Genomic DNA, 21,755 nt, shown 5'->3' on the forward strand with positions numbered 1-21,755 from the left:
GACTTTATAACTCGCAGTTGTGAGAAAAAAAGTCAGAATTGCGAGATAAAAAGTCAGAATTCTGAGATAAAAAGTCGCAATTACTGTTTTTTTTTTTTTTTTTTTTATTTAGTGGCGGAAACGGCTTCCATATAGACAGACAGACAGAAACATTCCAACAAAAGAAGGATTTCAATGTTTTACTGGTTGAGAGTACACAACTAAATGAATTTTACATCCATCCATTGTGGTCTAATTTTCATTAACATTAAATTAAATATGGCATATACCCTGAGGCAATTATTTAAACCCTTTTTCTCATATATTTTATCAAATGATTCACACTATGAGTCAAAACACGAAACAAGGGACTCCTGTATCACTGAAGTTGACTTACGGCCCAGGCGAAGTTTGATGGACTGCAGTAAAGTTCCTCGTTCATCATGGCAGCTGTAGTTGCCTTCCATTGAGTGTGTGGTGTTCAGTAGTGTAAGCGAGCCCTCATGTGTTTGCCACGGTGGTACTGAGCTCCCATTGAACCGCCATTCCACCGGAGACCTGCCGACCCCATCCAAAACTCAAAGTCAACATCTCAGTCAAAGAACCTTCACCTACTTTCCTTGCAAACCTGCTCTAATCAAAGATATACCTACGACCAAATAACAGCTATCAACGCCAGCTGGACCTACGTATCGCGTTACTCATTTGTGTGTCCTGCAAATCTTATTTTTGGCAGCCGTATTCTCTTGGATAGCATCTTTTTTGGCGAGAAATATGATTTCTCAACAACTGCATTTATATGAAACACAAGGCCTGCCAAAATCTAAGGCTGGGGAATCAATCCCCCCCCCCACCTAAATAGCCTCAATGTGTCCAAACCCTATAAGGACTGGCCTTGTGCCCCTACAGAGGGTGGTTAAGCACACTATTATCACTCCTTACAGGAAAGCTTAGATCTGGAGTCTGATGGAGTTCTAGCAAAAACTTAATATAGACTGGAGTACGTACCCGCCATGTGAGCCTCCGCATGTGAGGGTGACCCTGGAGCCCAGTCCACCGAACTGGACGTCTGAAACTGAAAGCAGGAGACATGTGAGCTGTTCTATTCCAGAGCTGTCAAGGGATTATGTTATCAACAAGCCAATAGCACTGGAATTTTGTCAGAGCCAAGTGAAAAGTGAAGCCAAAACATTTTGATCTCCCCCTGGTGGCTGGCTGCAGTATAGGTCATAAACCCTGCCCTCTTCATGTAATCGAATGGGCCGCGGCCCGCGAGTCAAACTAAAAAAATCCAATTACACTTCAAATATTGGTTTCTGTCATTTTAGGTAGTTCTTATCACACTTCAAGTGTTCATTTTTACAAATAATAAGTATAATTATTTGTAAAAAATAATTTATTTTTTAAGGGTTTTAATTAGTTATTATAAAAACGTGGTGATTGACAGCTGTGCTTGCGAATGAGTACCTTAATACCACCACTCAATACCTCAGGATCACTACTGTGCAGACTCAGGATCCATGTGACGTCATCGGCAATGATTCTTTCAGGGATATTTTGGCTTAATTTTTCAACAGTGGAAGAAAGTGGAGACATGCTGTCAAACTTCTTTTTTTTTTTTTTACATTCTATAGTTGAAGCATTGGGGGTGTAGGTCTTTTTTTTTTTTTTTACTATAAAATATTAAAATAAATAAATATAGCTGTCGAAGTTAAAGTTAACCAAGGCTGGAACAATACACCTATCTCCCGATTCGATACCATCATTATACTTAGGTGCCAATACGACATGTATTGTGATTTTTTAAGAATTGTGATTCTACAAGTATTGTGATTCGATATTGCTATGTACTGTGATTTTTGTTTGCTTTTTTTTAACTCTCTAGACAATGGGGAAAATTTGAATGATACACTTATACATGATGGTGCAGGGCGTATATCCGTATATGTCTCTCCGTTTGCATTTTTCGCTTTCTTGTGTCCACTAGTAAGAGATATGACGTCGTGTAATACTCACAGATACAACACATATCACCCTCTCTGCTGAAATAAAAGAGGTAACTTTCCTCTGCCTAGTCTATAAGCAAGGACTAAAATAAAGCAATTTAATATTAATGAATTAATATAAATTCTGGAATAAATAATTTTGTTTTCTTCCCTTAAAAAGGAACTAACTACAAATAATTCTCCATTTAATAAATAACTGACAGCTCTAAATATTTTATAGAATTTACAGATTTATTATAGAAATATTTAGATAATAATTTATAGATTTATTACAAAAGGATTAAAAAGATTGGAATCTTTAAGATGTTTTATTGTTTTTGAAATAAGTCTTTACAAAAGTTATCACAGTTTCAGCAACAAAAAAAATAAAATAAAAATGAAGCAGCTGAACTGTTTTCAACATTGATAATAATAATAATTAGAAATGTTTCTTGAGCATCAAATCAGCATATTTGAATGATTGTTGAAGGATCATGTGACACTAAAGACTGTAATAATGATGCTGAAAATTCTGCTTTGATCACAGTAATAAATTACATATTAAAATATGTTTCAATAGAAAACATTTATTTTAAATTGTGATGATATTTAAAATATTACCATTTTTTACTGTAGTTTAAATTAAATAAATACAGCCTTGGTGAGCATAAGAGACTTCTTTCAAAAACATTAATAATCTTAAAAAATTCAAATACATATAAGTTTGTATGAGGTAAACACCTCAATACGTATACTCAGATCTGCTTTCATCTTGCTGTCAGTTGCTAACGACTTCATTTTTCAAAAGTGCCACTTGATTGTAGTTTAACAACTATAAATTATATGCTGCTTAACATGCTACAGTTTAATAGTTGCTTCCCCCAAATTCCACCGCTTCATATGTTCATCTTTAAAAGCCTAGCAGAGATTCTATAGCAAGAATCAAGGTGTTTACATTACTGTGCTTTTCCTGCCTAGTCAGATTTCAGTATTTATATCAGACATTTACTGCCAAGAGTTAAACAAAGAGAGGCAAACACACACGTGCACAGAGTCACACACACTGGGAGTGGCGTCGTTCCAGTGGCCGGGGTCTAACTGCGCTCAAGAAACGCTCGTGCTCAATGTCGGCTTTCAGGAAATATTGGCAAAAGCATATTATTTGAAATCCCACCACATTTCTCAAATTTCTCTCTCTCTCTCTCTCTCGCTGGCCAGCGAAATAGCAGCCATAACACACACACAAGCCAGAGTGGCTTGAATTAATTGAGCAATCCATATGTAGGGCAATAAAGACTGGGAGTTTTAAACAGAGATGTTTATTGTTCTACGAAACAAGCCCATAGCTATGTTCCTGGTATGGATTAAAATTTTGAATTAGAATTTTCACATGATGAATCTTTTTGCTATTTGGAGAAGTTGTTCAATATTATTTCATCCTGCTTTGACTAAACAAAGACACGCTACAAAGACTTTTGACCAATTCCATATGCTGGAACACAAATCCAAATACTAGCAGCAACAAAATTTGAATGCTAACTTCACTAGCTATCCATCACAGCAATAAATTACATTTTAAAATATATTATAATAAAAACAATCCTTTTAAATTGTAATAATATTTCACAATGTTGCTGTTTATCCAAAATACTAGCAGCAACAAAATGTGTAACTATCCTGAAGCACTTTGGCACAAATAAAGGCAATCCATACCTTCATTGGTCCATATCTCTGATTTGACGTGGTCAGAGAAGAGGATGATGATTCCAGTGACTATTAGATCGCCAAGGCATGACACTAAACCGGGCATCTGTGAGGGAGGAAAAAAAAACAACAACAACCATTTAGGCTGTTAGTCAAGTGGAAGTTAATGGGTATCATCCTGTGTAAAACGTCCACCTGCTTAGCAACCGACAAGGCTGCGAAACAACATAACAATTAACCGCTCTAATTTCGATATAGGCAAACAAGACACCATGGCAATACGTGCGTGACCGACCGTCTGATAGATTTTAACAGCTTTGCAGAATTCTGGGAAGTTATTTTGTTAAAGAACATTCACATTAATTGACTGTCGAGGTCATTCTGGGTCATGACGTCAAATGATAAGGGCCCGCTATCTGAAATACAACCCTGAGGAGTCTTGTATCAACAGACTGTAAACATTTTAAACAAATATTGTAACTGACAGGACACATCTGTCATTTGTGCGGATGGGATTTGCCTGGCAGGCATCGTTTTATGACAAACGGATGCTTCTAAAGCCTAAAGGAAAAACAAAGTAAATGCAGGAAATATCTTCACATATACACACTCCTGAAGTCACTAAACCTCACAACAAGACTCAGGAGAGTTTATTAATTCATTAAATGGCAGAAAAGTATTCCCAAACGGAAGTGAAAAACGGAAGAAAAGTGCTTTGAGAATGTGGTATTTACCAATACCATCACACAAAAGAAGTTTAAGAGATCATCTAGCTCCATATTGCCAGAAACATTCGCAGTGAAAGAGAACATTGATAACAGAAATATTACTTATCTGAAAAACAAAACAAAAATATACACACAAAAAATGAACACTGAAATTTCCAGTTTACTGAAAGTTACAGTACACTGACAATAAGCAAAGAAAAGATTTTTAATTCAGTGTACATTTTACTTCATGGCATCACCTTCACATATTTGGATAAGGCTTTAGAGAGAACATTAATTTGTTAATAAAATCACATTATCTCGATAGCTCGCACATGTAATGACACATCAACCATTGTCGGTTTGGTAAACTAACGTGCTAAAACCACAATCAACAAAAACACCTTTTAACTACTGGGATTCCCAGTGAGAACCTGGGAACCAAATATATCTGTTGTCTTTCCACTACACCTGCTAAATGTGAGCGAACCATGTTGGTGCGTGATATGTATCATCTATGATAATATTTATTTATTTACACCATGTCAGCAACAAGGCTATTTTCATGGTGAAAACAGAATAGACAAAATTCAAACAATTAACAACAACAACAACAACAAAAAAATTATATAAGACATTCCATATTAATACAAGATAGAAATTCTAAAATACATTCAGGTGATACTTTCTTAAATACATCAGTTAAACACATCTCGGAATAAAACCGTTGTCTATTTGTCTACGATAATATCCATAATGATTGTTTTAACGATATGCAAGCTGACATTATCGAGTATGTCAGTCGCTTTGCAAGAACCAAACAAACAGCCTACCCATTTCCCCCTCCTTGGGTTTAGTCTTATATCAAATGATAGCAATGCCACAAAAGTGCTATTCTTGAATATAAGCACAATTGTGAATGTCATACTGATTTTATAAAAGTGTTCAATAACATTTTTTTTTAGTCTATGGAAAATGAAACCACAGCAGAACTGTTATGCATCTCGGATCAACATTTAGCAGTGCTTAGTTACTGAATGAATTTAGCATTTGAACAAATCATTTTAATGAATGATTCAATGACCGAATGAGTCAGATATTCAAAGATTTGTTTAAAATCAGAGTTCTCCAAACTCGGCCCTGGAGGGTCGCTGTCCTGCAGAGTTAAGCTCCAACCAGCTCCAACACACCTGCTCGAAAGTTTCTTGTATGCCTACTGAGACCTTGGTTAGCTTGTTCAGGTGTGTTGGGGTTGAAGCAAAACTTTGCAGGACAGCGGCCCTCCAGGACTAAGTTTGGAGACCTCTAGTTTAAATTATGTGAATGCATATTTGCTGACCATTATTTAGCCCATAGGCTTTATCCTTATTAACATTATCTTTCTCAACTTCTTGAGCATCATGGGATTTCATGGTTTTTCTCAAAGCAGACAGGTCAGAGAAATGCTTAGGATTCATCAACATTCTTGGCAGCTGTATCCAAGTAGCCTGATTGTAGAAGATTATATGTAGTAGTAATCAAGAGACAAATATTTTAGTCAATCCTCCACGGTAAATCAGTTTTCAGAGGGGAAAAGTAAGACTAAAACTCACAGAGCAGTGAAAACACACTTGATTTTTATTTCCATATGGTTTAGCAATCATTATTATCTGACATCTCTTGGTAATTCAGAATATAGGAATTTTCCTCACTACATAGAAGAGTTTGACTTCTCAAAACCGCAGGCTGGAGTTTGTCCCCATTAGTTTTATACTGCTTTATTGCAGGACTGCACCAATCGGCAATGCTTTTCCCTCACTATTAATCTAAAACACAGGCTTATAATGCCATAAAATTCCCCTAATATGCTTTTTCAGATTTTATATTTTTCATGTAGTGTGTAATATAGATGTTTGTGAATGTAAAAAGTCTGCAACGTTTCAAAGATTGGAATTATTGTCTCCCAAAAGAAAGAAGTCATTCTGAACTTACCTATCGTCTTCACTGGCTGCCCACGAACAACGTCTACTTTGACCCTCGATCACTGTTGTTGTAACTGAGGCCTGGAAGAGTTTGGTATGTGTTTCTGTTCTGCGAAAGCAAATCCACTTCGCATGAACTTGCAAAGGATGAGGACACATGCTGGAATTAATGCGGTAGAACCAACACCATGGTTACTATCTCTTTGTATAAAAGTACTGAAGAAGATCCGGGGTCCGTTCTTCATACGTCGCTAACTCGGTTAGCTGGATTTGATTGATGACAATTTGGCATGATCTTGGATTGTTCGGTTCTTTGACGCTCATCCTGGACTTTCTGTCATAGCAACAGGTCCATAAGCTTAAACCTACTCTGGAGCAGGCTTATTTCATGTAAACAGGATTAGATTGCAACATTAAAATAAAAATGTAAAGCCTGCACAAATAGGAAATCGTGAATATAGCCTAAATAATGGGAGTCATGTAAAAAAACAGTGCACATTTCATTTATGTATTATAACTTCTTGTCAGGTATCTTTTTTAATTATATAATGTCACTACGTTTCCATCTTGACGCCAGCCAATCGCTGCATTGCTGATCGTGGTTTTGAGTATCGATACATCTGCCCTTTTCGAGGAATACATGAACACGCAGTAATCGCAGATAATTTAATCCAGATATTTTAATCCAGTCCGCAAATTTGTTTGAAGAACCAAATTAGCCAGAGTTCAGTTTTCACGATTAAAAGATCTGGCATCTGTCAAATCATCTCAGACGTATTAAGCGAGGTACGAAGAACGGACCCCCGGAGCTGAAATTCAGATATGGTAATGAGTGTTTCGTTCTGAGACACGCTGTAAACGATAGACCAATCACAACAGACTGGGCCATCTGACCAATAAGAGCAGAGTAGACCAATCACAACAGACTAGGCCATCTGACCAATCAGAGCAGAGTAGACCAATCACAACAGACTGAGCCGTCTGACCTACCAGAGCAAAGTAGGCCAATCATAACAGACTGGGCCATCTGACCAATCAGAGCAGAGTAGACTCTCAGAAAGAAGGTGTTTAGAGACAACGAATCCTTGATCTTGGATGCATGTAGACCTATTGCAGGAGACCTTCAAAACAAAATTAAGAACCTTTAAAATAGCATAATAGGGGCACTTTTAAAGTCTAATAATGTGAGTTGCAACTTTAAACTCACAGTGTGTGCAATAAATCCTAGCTGTACACGTGTATCTTAGGGTGCCAAACCTGAGGGCAGCCTAAAGCCAGCAGTGGTCATTCTCTTATTTGACAGTTTGTTATCTGGATGGCCTCCATGTTCTCCACTCTCAAAAGACTGTCAAATTCAGCATTGAGGTGCAGCTCCTTTCACATTCCATAAAAACCTTCTGCATGTTATCATCGAGCATTTGCAAGAGTAACATGTTTTTCTGTTGGTCTATATGGGACATTGCACTTTAAACCACTTAAAGGCTGCCTGATTATAATAACAGTGGTTGAAAAGTGTGGAGTGGATGTTTCTGGAAATGATCAATATGTTAATTATTTTTATGTTGTTGTTGATAAATGATTTTATAATTTTATACATATTTGCCTGTTTTAAGCTAAATATACTTTCAAAACTAAGTAAAAGCACTTGCTTAAAATCAGGCCTTAAACATTTCAATCAATGTACAGTCCTTTCAAAACCTTTCAAATGGGGAAAAAAATAAGAATAAACTAATTAAACAAACAAAAAGTCTAATATTGTCTGCCAATACTATACTACAATTATATTAATAAATATATAATATACAGTACATCTCTAAAGTTTGGAATATAATATTTTTTAATGTTTCTGAAAGAAGTCTCTTCTGCTCACCAAGGCTGTATATTTTATCAAAAATAAAGTAAAAATTGTGAAATATTATTACAATTTTAAATAACTGTTTTCTATGTGGATATATTGTAAAATGTAATTTATTCCTGTGATCAAAGCTGAATTTCCAGCATCAGTGTCACATGATCCTTCAGAAATCATTCTAATATGCTGATTTGATGCTCGAAAAACATTTCTGAATATTATCAATGTTAAAAACAGTTGTGCTGCTTAATATCTCTAAGGGAAACCGTGATACACTACCATTCAAAAGTTTGGGGTAAGATTTAAAAAACAGAAATATGTAAAAAAAAAAAAAATATATATATATATATATATATATATATAAATATATATTGCTAAATAAGAAGAGAAAGGCTAATAAACTACTTGTAACTAATACAAATGCGGTAACCGCGTTATTATGCACGTTATATTGTTATATTATTTAATTTAAAAAATATATAGAAATTATACAAATAAAATGGATTTGCACACAACAGGATCATATCATAATACAGCACCAATTCTTCTGCCATAAGATCTGTTTGCCTTTCGAACCACTCACAAAGTGGATGCACCTGCGGTTCTTTGAGACAGAGCCAAAAGGGGCAGAGTTATAATTCAGGCTTCATCAACCCCCACCCAAAGGAATGCTTCGACTTTTCCCTAACCACAAAAATGCATCTCCACACAAGCTCTCTACCTTCCACATGTCAAACCCACAGCGTGAAAAACCAAGAGCTAAACGGTGACCGCAAGCCAGTGGTAAATTATATATCAGGGGCATATCCTTATATATTATTTAGTCTGTTGCCTGTTGTTGTTCAAGACGGCTGGGTCTAATGCAACAGAACGATGGAGCATCTGGCAAAGATAAACATAGAGCTGTTAATCCATGTTAAAAACAGCCCCTCAGTACCCATAACATCCTTTAGCGTTTCCCAACATTATGGGCAGGATGACAGTGCTATATTACAATATATTAACAATAATAATAATAATAATAATAATAATAAAGTTACTACTGGAACATTGTGGTAAATGGATATATACTGTATATTCATAAAATAATCATATGTTGAAAATCTAATTGTAAAAGGCTGAAATAAAAGGGTATTGCCTTTTACAGTTAGATTTTCAACTTATGAATATTGTAAAGTGGAAAAAATAGTACCCATTGTTAACCATTGGCTTTGCATTAAGATCACTCACAAGACAAATTGTGCTAGAATAATGTAGTAGCTATGAATATCCTGCAGCAAAACCTCTTCTGTGAATGACAATCATTCACTGTTTCACATTTTGTTTATATGGCATTACAAGACCTTATTGCACAGTGGTACCAAATGTTCCTAAAATTACCATTTATGAAAATGTGATGGCTTTGGAGAATTTTTCCAACCACAAGTTTTCATATTTGAATATTCAATGCCAAAACAAACACATACACACACAAATGCACATATGCCAACCAGATGTTGAGTTTGCAAATTCAAGTAAAAAAAGTGAAAATTTACGACCACAATGCATGGGCAAAACTCAGGACGAATGCCAACTATCCGGTTCTGGAGCACAAATACAAACACAAACACACACACACACACACACACACACACACACACACACACACACATACATACATACATACATATGGATAACCTTGCCAAAATCTGAATCATCAGAAAACCCACATGTACAACTGTAACTCATCCATCAGAATCAACTTCATATCACAACACCAGTCGAATCGAACACTATGGCTCTGTTCCAAAACCAACATAAAGAAAGCTTAAATGAAAAGTTGAAATGTTGCCTTGGCAATTAACTAAAATAAAATAAGTTGAAATACTAAAATTAAAACAATAATATAACTTAAATAATTTAAACATAAAAACTAATTCAAAATATCAATAAATCAGAGTGTCTATATACACCAAGTGCCTTGTTGGCAGAGGCTATTTACACTAACTCCCACCACTGTCTAATTGAGACAGACACAATTACAAAAGAAACCTGTTTGATAACAGGAGCAGTGGCATTTTCTTTTGAGGCGACCAACCTGTGTTTAAAAAAACGCCTTTTTCTATGCATTTATTTTAAATAAAAATATTATAGAAAAAAATGGAAATAAAATGCCTAACGGGCAGGGCTGTCACTAGAGAGGAGAAAGGTGGTTTCAAAAGCGGGCCACCCAAAGCGCAAATGCGCTACATGTCAAAGCACTGTCCACGAGGCTACTGGCTCCGACCCAGGTGACATTTGTAATTTAAGTTTTTTATGATTTTATTTTATTTCAGCTTTATTTCAATTAACAAAAAACATTTTTTTTTTTTTTTAATAGTTTTAGTTTTATATAACAATAACAACACAGGATCGTAGTAATAGTTTATTAAGGCATAGTCTAGTGTTGGATTCTATGTACAATATTATCCTATTAATTATTATTAATTGATGTAAACATCAGTTTGGCATCAGAGTAAAAACAGCTTCACATTATATAACACTTGAGTTAAAAGCAAAAGTCTTGATGCAGTTACTTGTAATGTAGCTCAACAACTGTAAACAATTCAACTCCATTTTGCGCTGTGCCTAATGAATGACTTTAAATAAGCTCAATTCCATTTTCAAATTACTACATTTTTGCCATCTTATGTGTAACTGTGCTAATTCTGTTGTATAAAAAACAGTATAGCCAAATATTTGCTAATATATTTCTATGGTTGCACATAGGGCTGGGCGATTTTTCCCATTTTTTCGATTAATTCGAATTTAATGTTTTGCCTCGATTTTATTATTTTTTAAATCGTGAAATCGCGATTTTGAATAAAAATGTTAGCAAGCGTTACAATTAGACATGTTGACAATACAGCAATGATAACCGTATTAGGAGAAGAAAATGATCCGACCTCATGATGGCGCCGGCGCGCCTGATTAACAGCTCTCATGTGGCGTTCTGTGAACGTAGAACATCACTATTCTTAAGCGGCTGTTCATTCAGAAATGCGTTATCGCGTTATAAAAATGAGACGCGGGCAGTGGAATGAGAAAAAAAGGCATAGTTATTAAACGCGAGTTGAGCTTTTTTTTTTTAACTTGACCGCCGTGTTTTTAGAATGCCGTTTCATGGGTGAGACGCTGCAAAAGACGCGAGACACAAGTGCAACACCTAAACATGTCCGCCAAACATAAAAACAATTGGACAAATAGCGCAATTGAATGCAAAAACCTGTAAACCTGTTTGATATTTCATGTTTGCATGATGGTGACAGGCTGAAAAATGCTGTTGTTTTCTGTTTTTACAAAGCATGTACTGTTAATAATAGCCTATTACTGGTGTTATTTATTGCTATTACTTTTTGGCTAAGAAATATTTAGCATTTTCTTATTTTATTTTATTTCTGAGTATATAGGATGTGTTTAAGATAAGTTTGTACAACATTTGCCTTCATATTTCAGGCATATTTCTACAAAGATATTTAATATCTGTTTTACATTTACACTATGTTGATCACTTCATGTGTGGTGCACTTGGAATGGAACTTTTTTTAAACCAGATTGTTAATAAAGAGAATGTTACTTAAATCATATTGTAGTTAAGTTTTGAAGTTGACTAGTTAAACAGTAAAAAAAAAAAAAAAAAAAAAAAAAAACGAAATCGTGAATCGTTCAATCGTTCTGAAAAAAATCAAGATTTTATTTTTTTGCCATATCGCCCAGCCCTAGTTGCACAGAATACCATCATACCATCCAACATTAGCATAGTCTATAAAACTATTTAAATCCTATTAATTTAGATTAGAATGAGTTCTTACAGGTCAAATTAAGTCCTCAGTACTTAATCACTAATCGTTTTGCAGGAAGGACAATGGATCAGAAGAAAAAAAGGCAAAAGAGGCTAGGGGGACCTTGGGGGACGCAAGTTGCCTCAAAGTAGGAAAGACAGCCAAGAAAGTGCGAAGGAATGCGCAAGTCTCGCCAACTTTTTATGTTACTTTCCATTGAATTCCAGCGCTTGCTCCATGGGGTTGCTACGCCTGCCAATAGTGGGGCCTACTCTCAAAGTGCTATGATAACAAGTGATAAGACTCTTATGAAAGTCTTTTCTGATATAATATCATTTTCAATGTCAGCTGAGCTGCAACAATTATATCTCCATCTACTTCACAAGCTTATCGCCTATTGCCAATGTTTGTATATGGAAAATTGAAAAGGCATTGTTAATAAAAGGCGTAGAAGTAAAGACATCCTGGAGCCTTGTGTGATGTATTGGTCAAAAAAAGAACAATGCCTTGTTGAAATGCCTTTGCTGACTCTAAGGACACTTTTTAGTACGCAAACACTTTGCAGCATCTTCTGCTTGGACATCTAGAAAACAAGTTCACTCATTTCAGAGGTTGTTTGTCTTTCTTTCCAAGTACTAATTATTAAGACCCTTGCAGCGCAATGCAAGTCTAAGCATAGATCGCAAAGATGACTCATGAAGTAACATGCAGTCTTTTTACAAGGGAAAATGCAGATAGGACGACTGAAAATAGACAGTGTTCTCTCTTTGGCACATTCCAACTCATCCAACACGCCTGAATGGAAAACACAATACCTGACAAATGGAAAGGCTCACGTGAGAAATGTGATGCACATTTGCCCTGGTTTTGATGCATTCTTCTCTGACAGTTTCCTATCCCACATGCATACATAAGCAGTGAGCATTTTAGACAAAATAATTAATCAGTGCAAGTGACATTTCTCTAGATTATCACCTTTGCAAAGGGCAAAAACGAAAAGCTTTGTGCACCGGACAAAACTGGCATTTACGTTAATCTCCTGTGCATAATGAGCCTGGTCAACAGGAAAATAAAATGCGTTTGAACTTTAACACTTGATCTGGTAGCACCTAACAGCTGCTTGATGGAAGCTGGCAATAGCATAACGGGAGAACTTATATAGTTGTTCTTAATAATGTTAAAGTAAACTTTAATGCTTTTTGCGTATAGAAATCAATGATTAGCCCTGATTAGTATCACAACTGCAGAAGTGACATTTATATCTTATGAACTAAGAAGGTCAGAATTGTGACTCAAAACAATTGAATACATCTTTTCTATGAGGAGCTTGTTTCTAACTACTGTATTAAAATTCATTTTGGTATTTTTTAGAGCATAAAATCAAAAATGCTGGGGTGATACTGTACAACTGATTCAAACTGACAAAAAAACCTCAGTAAAAGAAAATATTCTTTCCTTTCAAGTGTATTTGAATGACCTTTTATTATTATTTCTAGGAAGAAAAAAAAAATGTTTTAACAAACTGCTTCAGTGCTAATTTGAATACCTTTGTCCACCAAATCACAGTCATGTGGTGAGACCAACAAATGCAGATGGTGCAACTAACTTGCAGAAAAAAAAAAAAAAAAAAAAACACAACAGGAAATGATGTCATATGGCTGCCCTCACTGCTGTATGTGAAGGTCAATAAGTCTTCTAAAATATCAGATAATTTTACATTTTTATAACTAGACAAGGTCAGTTCAGGCTGTAAAATGTCTTGTGGTGTGACTCCTCAAAAACTTAGAGTAAGGAAAATATGTTTTTACTTCATGCTTGATGGTTACACCACAAGACATTAAATTTAAACTTTCTTGAAAACAGATTTTTAAAACCTAACATGAAGATTACATTTCTAAGAACTTGGCACATGTTTTAAATTAGATTTTCCCTTAGTTCTCATGACCCTTGTTCCAAGTTGCTATCCAACCAGCAAACATAAACACAGTTACTTTCTATCTACAAAAGTAAACTAAAATACAGTTCAATTAATATAGAACACTATATTAGTTGGGGATTAATCATTTTTTCCTATTGTATTATTATTAAAACACCCCTTCCTTATATTTAAATGACTGCGAGTGGCTCTTGTGGCTTACCGCTTTAATCTTGTTGTATTCACTTCAAAACAACATAAACATATTGTCAATGCTTTATATTCGCAAAGCTTAAATATAACTGAATAAGATAAAAGAAGCCAAAGAAAATAAATAAACAAATAAATAAATGAAACATATAAAAACAAACATTTCTTTAATGTCTTGCTAATGTAGTTTAACCACACCCTTCTTGAAAAGCCATTTAGCCAAAAAACGGTCTGATTTCCTACTCATGTCCTTGTAAGTCCGAGATGATTGGATGCGTTTTCCCAGAGTTGCCTGCGGTGCAGGGCCACTGCAGGTCTTCGGAAAAAGAAAGAGAGCGGTTCAAGCACATCTTCGCAACAAGAGACGAGTTTCAAGGGATTCAAGGAAAATAAAGCTGCAAGTAATCTTCCCTGTTGTTTGAATGGGCAGAGTTTGCTAAACAGTCCAGGATGTGAATACACAGGGGACAAGGGCTTGTGTTCTCTCTACGTAACTTGAATATAGACCACCCAGGGCCCTTCAGATAAAGGTGTGGTTTACAGATAATTGACTGGCAGTGCCTGTAGAATCTGAGCCCAAATATACAGCATTAGTCTAGAAGAATGGTGATGGGTCCAGGTCTACTGAGAAAGAGAGAGAGAGAGAGAGAGTAGGTTGCCCATTTCAGGAAGAATGGGTTGGAACGTTTTTTCATCTGAAGATATGGACTTTGTCCAGACATAAACACTAGGTACAAGATGAATTCTAGTTGGGTGACAACTGGTAGTTTTCAGCCCTACAAAGAAATACTGGAATTTTTGTTACCATGGGAACATGGGACATTATGTTGTGTGCACTGCCAGCTTGCCTAAGGCAAATAAGACTTAATGACTTTAACTTCTTCTGGACCTGATGTAACTTTGAATATCACAAATCAGCCTATCAATCTTCTTCCAGAATTCATTGTACATGCATTATAAATTATTAAAAATTTGTGTGGACTGTACAGATCAGGTCTGTAGATATGTAACAAAAAACTTCCAATGGCAGCTTATTAAAGCTTACAGGAACTGTTCATCCAAAAATGGAAATTATGTGATTATTTATTCACCTTCATGTAATTCCAAACCTTTTCCAATTTTAAGTCAACTTGCGTATGGATGTTTGTCGGAAGCTGGTTATTATTGTTTATTATGTTTTAATTATGGATATTTTTCTTACAAAAACCCATCGCTTTCGATTAAGAAGGCCTTTATTAACCCCCTGGAGCCAAGTGGAATGCTTTTATAATGAATGGATGGATGCAATTTTTTGGGCTTCAATATTTTTTTTTAATATAACTCCAACTGTGTTCATCTGAAAGAAGATAGTCATATACATCTAGGATGGCTTGAGGGTGAGTAATTTATGGGATAATTTTCATTTTTGGATGAACTATCCCTTTAACTTAAAGTCTTCCCTTTCCTGAAAGTAATGATGAGAGTCGAAAGAATTTTAATCTTCTGGTGAGCTAATCCTTTTAGCTCAAGTGCAAATTGCTGCCAAACCAGGTAGACTGAATGAAAAAAAATCAGAACAATTATGGTTGCAGATAAAAATAAAAAGTTAACATCCAGTGTCTTAAGGCTCCAGTGTCTCTAAGGAAGTGTAGAAGTAAATTTAGGCTGGGTAATGACACAGAAAGCAAATAAACAAGTGAGCCAATGCATATTTTAAGTTGCTGCCCACCCAAAGCCTCTGTGATACCCTTCTACTTGGGGCAAGCTGATGATCTAATAAGTCAAAGAAAGGGAACAGCATCTGTTTGTGAACTTCTCACAGTCAATGTTTGCGCAGTTTGACAGATACAGCTAAAAGTCTTTGCAAAAGAGGCAAATTACGAGCATTTGGACCTGGCTTTGAAAACAGGCATCAGTTTGACGTGGAAACAGGGATAAGGCCGCGGAGCAGCACTCTACACAAGAGCTATCATAGCCACTCAAGGCTGGAATTTCCTCAGGCACTGGCCAGAATAAGATGGCTACCAGATGCCAGCTATTCACTAAGCTTTTGGCTGGTTTCCCAGGAGAATTGCAGCCTCAGCCAGTTCTGCTTGAAGGTAGACTGTGCGTGAACACTTACCCTCACTTTACTCAACACAGGATTAAACAGAAAGGACAAAAGCATCCTCAACTGATTGATTGCCTTGTTCTGTGGTTCCAAACATGGCCTGAAGACTTGATTACAACTTAGTATGGCACAAACTTTCTCTTGGAAGCAGCGCCTTTCATGGAAGTTGCACTCTGGAGCATTCTCGGTTTCTCGTGAAGAACACCAGTCATTTACCTCGAACAAGAGGTTTCCGTATACCACAGTTGTGAGTCACTGTTAAAGCCAAACTTGGAAGCGTTCACTGACCCAACAACCTCTGCGCCATGTGAAAGCTACTACCTACTCTTCGAAAGCGGACGTCGCTGCGCTCAAGGAATTAGAAGATCTCTCCACAGAAGGACCTCATCGACAATGACAGCTCAACACCAGCCTCGGCTGCTTGGCATTTAAAATGGCGCCACAGTCCCGCTGCATGTAATTATGGAGGCCGTACGGGCCAAAGCTCACTTCGACAAGCTACCACATCACGAACGGCACAAAACTCCACAATTCCAACATGTCATTTCAGCAAACGAGCAAAAGCAAATAAATGTCAGACGATACAAAGCTCAGACCAGCAGCTGGAAGAGCCTGTTTCTTGAGTCTGTATCTGGCATGAGGAATATGGCACTGGATCTGCAAAGTCTCTTTATGTTCAGTCAAGCCAAGTGAGTCATGGGGAGTATAAACCCCAAGAGAGCATTGTGAAGTGTTCTGAATGGCTTGTTGAACGATCTCCAGCATCGTTTATCAAGGCTCAGGCTGGTTGAAGGTTGACACAACTCCCTGCGGAGGTGATACTGTTCGACCTGCTGCGTGTGATAGGGGATGAATAGAGAAAAGGTCTCATGAACAACTGAAGATGATCCATCAGTAAAAGGTTTGCTTAGCATCAAACAGCATGACAGTTAGAGTATCAGATTTTGCCTGCAGCTATATGCATTTGTATATGGTTCCCAAACAGATGGGAGTTCTCTCCAGAAGATAAAGTACTTTCTTTGTGCCTATGACTCACACCTGCTGGGAAACGGCACACATATTCTGTTACCACTGTTCCAACATGCTTGGCTCATAGAGTGCTGGTCTCTGGCATGAGAGGGAAAAAAATGTACAGCATCCACACTCAAGCATTGTAACCAGCACAACTGAACCTTATGCAGACAGAACTTTGTATGAATATCCTTACTGATAGAATTCATATGTCTACCAAACATTTATTCTTGTAAGTACATTCTTATGAGTACATAGTGAGGCCATTCCTCAAATGGATTACAACCATTTGAAACCCCTTATTAAATCTGAGTGGCAGCAAGAGATCTTCAGAGATAAAAGGCTTTAGCTGAATCAAAGCGAGTTGCCATGACAGGCCCGAGCCAAGAGAATTCTTACTGCTTAAAATCAAAATGCCAACACTTATGAGGTAATTAGAACCCTTATGTATCTTAAGATGATTTTAAAGAGAAAAGCATGGTACTAGTTTGAAAAGATGAATTTTATATATATATATATATATATTTTTTTTTTTTTTTTTTTTTACTTTGTTGAGTTTATTGTTTTCCTATTTTTAATTTTTTTTGTCCTCCATTCAGACTTTCTAACCCTCTATAAAAGTATAAAGTTTTAGGGTGTTTTCACACACGGCTCATTTGGGGAGTTTGTTTCGGAACCTTTCGGAAACTTTGTTCGGTTCATTTAGGCATATAAGAACATTGCAATATCGCTTGGATCCGCAACAAAACAATCGCTTCGAGATAGCCTGAATGAGGTTGAAAACGAACGCTGGGGCACTTCAGTTAAGGTGATAAAAGCAATCTGAACCAAGCAGTGTCATAATTCATGACGGTAAATGTGTTATATAAAAAGCAGCAGTGTCTGATTCTGTGAGTGAGCACATCACCACAAACAAAACAAAAGAGCACTTCAGTTTTATCAGTTGGAATGACAACTACATTTGTGTAAGTGTTTGCATGTAAAGACACCTACAAATAAAGCTGCAATAAGCTCACAGAGCAAACATGTCAGTCCATCTTGATTGATGACACAGAGGAAAATCAGACACAGAGGAAACTCTGACCAATAAGAGGACAGATTTACTCACATGTGACTTGCATAAACACATTTTGGTACGCTTTGAAATGTTGCCTTGTGAAAGCGAACTGAACCAAGAAGAAAATGCAACATTGTAAGTAACTAATTAAGTCCCTGTTTCAGAAAAAAGCAAACAAATCTAATGTTCTGGAAACGCTCTAAATTCTACTTCTCTATTTCCTAAGAATTAAAAATTAAATTTTAATTAATTTACTATAATTTATTTGTGTGTACAAACTGAAAAATCCAAACATTTCATTTTATATATAACAAATATCTGACATAAAAAATAAATTAAAAAATCAGTACAGATTGCACAATTTAAATGCCAGATGGAAATGTTTTCAGGTGATGATGGTGGACAGCACATTTCATTACAGAAAAACTTCAATCAGATCAAAATGTGTGAAGAAAAAAAAAAAAAAAAAAAATGAATTTGACATTCAACACACAAAAACAAATGCACTTCTTGCACAACCTGCCATGTCCTGCATTACACCAAGTGGACATCAAAGACCTGGACAAGCAGTCCCTATTTCAGTATAATTACCACATTTCCCAACTGTGGGGCTTTACCAGACCTCGACACTTTCGACTCATAAACAAACCCTTAACGAACTTGAACTCTTCTGCAATGACTCACCCTGCCCTCGCGTTACAGTTTAATGGAAAATGACAAAAACTAAAGCATCACACTGCATAATTAGTCGCCCAATAACTGTCAAATGTATGTATATATTTTGTAGGGAAAGTGATCCTGAGCAAATACATATGAAATCATTTAGGCAGCCTAAGCAATGTATGAAATCCCAACTTGGGCCTCAAGCAAGTTAAATCTTGGAGAGGCCTAGAGCCAACAAATCGTCAGTGTGCCAGTGAGATAGTTGACCACGTCCCCTTCACTGAGGCCCTTTTCCCCTGACAGAACAAAGAGCACTCAAGTTTAATTTGAAATTGATTACAGCCACTCATAATGCGTGCTGAAATATGCATTGGAAATGAGTGTGCTGAATGAGGAACAGAGCTTGGCAAGTCGGAAAACCAGAGAGGATTCAGAGGGGATGGAGCCATGCATTCCACCGCCAAACAAACTTTGCAGGCGTATCGCTTTCCTGCATTTAGAGGATTTTTTTTTTTTTTTTTTTAAACCGACCAGTTTTTCTCATGTTTGCATTCTGCTTTCTACTATTTACAGTATATAAACCTTCTGGATATGAGGAATGCACATCCGGGCAGATGTTTTCTATGTAGGGTTCAGATGCTAGACAAGATGATGTTCTTAATACCTGGCTGATGCAAGGCCTGATTTGGAAACTAAGTCGAGAGAGTTCTGTATTTAGGGAGTTTTTCAAAAGTAATCGAGACAGTTTGGACTGTGCACACAGTGTACACTGGATCCAGGTTAAAATACACAAAGAGATTCAGCACAAATGACTGGAGACACTGTTCCCAAACAATTTAAAAAACAAAGACCTTTCCAAGAGATTATAAGCATTAAATGTTTCATTCTGTTTCATGTCTAAGATTTAAAAACAATTTTATTCACAGTCCACTGTAACTGCACAGACAAGCTTATGAAAGCACACTAGAGAAACGGGAAGCAATGGCAACTGTAAATGCCCTTTCACACCAAGGACTATAAATATATATGCGTTCAAACCAACTCACGATAATGTTCTGTTTATTATAAGCGTGCACTGCAGTTTTGTCATCTGCCACTTATCTGCTCAAGCTCTTTAAAGCAGGCTGAATTCTGATTGGATGTCAGTGTTTTTATCATTCAACAATTGGTAAAAAAAAAAAAAACATAAACCACATAGTGAAATTGATTCAATGATATTGTTTCTCTGTGCTGTTATCATTATAGTTCTCGTGTGGACTTTTCTTTTCTTTTAAATTTAGAACAACTTACAAAACTATATTGTTATTGCTGTAGTTACCACTGAAAAATTTAACATCAGTAACTTTCTGTAACGCATTTTCTCTAATTGTTGGTCTAGTTTTTAAACAAAGTCTCATGTAATTTTTAAACTCGCCCTTCTTAATCTTAAGATGTGTCTAGTTTTTAAGGATGTTGTGCTTTGATAAACATATGAAGACTTCAGATGCAAAAGCCTCTAAGTGCCATCCGAAATTTTCTTCTAAAATGAGCATTTTTACCAAGCTTGTATGTTTAGGGTCAGTAATTTTACTCTAACGGCAATGAAACAGACCTATTAATTGCCATTAGAATGAAATTACTGACCCTAAACATACAAGCTTGATAAAAAAAATGCTCATTTTAGAAGAAAATTTCAGATGGCACTTAGAGGCTTTTGCATCTGAAGTCTTCATATACAAATTCTACAGAAAATATTGATGTTTACCATTTCCTGTTACATTATCAAAAATCTCCATTACAATTATAGAGCACTGGTTTTACAAACTAGCATTGACCTTTGTGTACTTTTAGTTTAACTGTATAACTGTAAGTTACGCTTTTAAGTGATTTTAATAATGACTGCAAACATGTTGTTAATAAAAGTTGTTAGAGGCAAACTGCTATCTATGCTCTACCCTATTTAGTCATGTGACGCTGAAGTTGAAGTTTATGTTTGGACACATAGCCCTGCTATTGTTATACAGTTATTTCTTTCCTAAAATCTAAATAGGACACAAAGTATCCATCTTCACTGTAAACTGAAAAAAGTATGCTGATCAAGGTCATATAGGGGGACATGATCCCCAAAATTCAGACTAATGACAAATCAATGTTTTTCAAAAAACAAATTGTAAATATTTGTAAAATGAAAATAATAATAAAAAAGATCTTAATGGTATTGTCATTTGGCTACATTATTGATGAAGAAGATTACTGATATAAACAGAAATTATAAAAAGATGAAAATATATAATAAAATTAAAAAATACATTTAAAACATGGAAAAACAACTTTTAACAATACTTTAAAAAGCTGCTTAAAAAATTAACAGAAGGTTAATAAAAAAAACATCTGAGAATAGATTTTAAAGCGCTTAAATTAATTAATAAATACATAAATACATACATATTTTAATTTTATATTTATTTATTTAGGCCTATTTATTTATTTATTTATTTATTTACAATAGTCCAGTAAATTTGCTGTAACATAACATGTTTACGTAGTACACAAGTTACTGTAGATGGATGTATTCAGAAATAAAGGAGATGTCCCCCTGTTCCACAATAAATAAAACATCACGTACTCAACAGGTATCGAGCTTCTAGTTACTGTACATGCGGAGTTATTTCCGTTTTTCAAATGTAAAGACTTAAAACATATCGTTTTTAACATAAGAAACTGCTTATCTTCACTGCAGCGGACAAATTTCCAAGCGCAGCTCCCAGGGTTCACAGTTATATGATCTCCCTGGGGTCGCCGAAACTTTGTTCTCACTTTCACTATGATGCCATTTCTAACAC

General features: G+C 35.9%; 1 protein-coding gene across 2 annotated transcripts in view; it reads right to left on the reverse strand.

Annotated features, from left to right (window-relative positions):
- The window catches only part of il11ra (interleukin 11 receptor, alpha), a 45,333-nt gene that overhangs the window by 23,404 nt on the left and 174 nt on the right, over positions 1-21,755 (reverse strand). For both annotated transcript variants that reach the window (XM_051909337.1, XM_051909336.1), the window contains exons 2-4: positions 3,678-3,774; positions 988-1,054; positions 377-537 (exon numbers count right to left, since the gene is read on the reverse strand). In XM_051909337.1, coding sequence (XP_051765297.1) covers positions 377-537; positions 988-1,054; positions 3,678-3,774 — 325 coding nt within the window. The remainder of the gene's footprint in view (positions 1-376; positions 538-987; positions 1,055-3,677; positions 3,775-21,755) is intronic.

Source organism: Ctenopharyngodon idella, chromosome 10, assembly GCF_019924925.1.
Source record: "Ctenopharyngodon idella isolate HZGC_01 chromosome 10, HZGC01, whole genome shotgun sequence".
Lineage (NCBI taxonomy): Eukaryota > Metazoa > Chordata > Actinopteri > Cypriniformes > Xenocyprididae > Ctenopharyngodon > Ctenopharyngodon idella.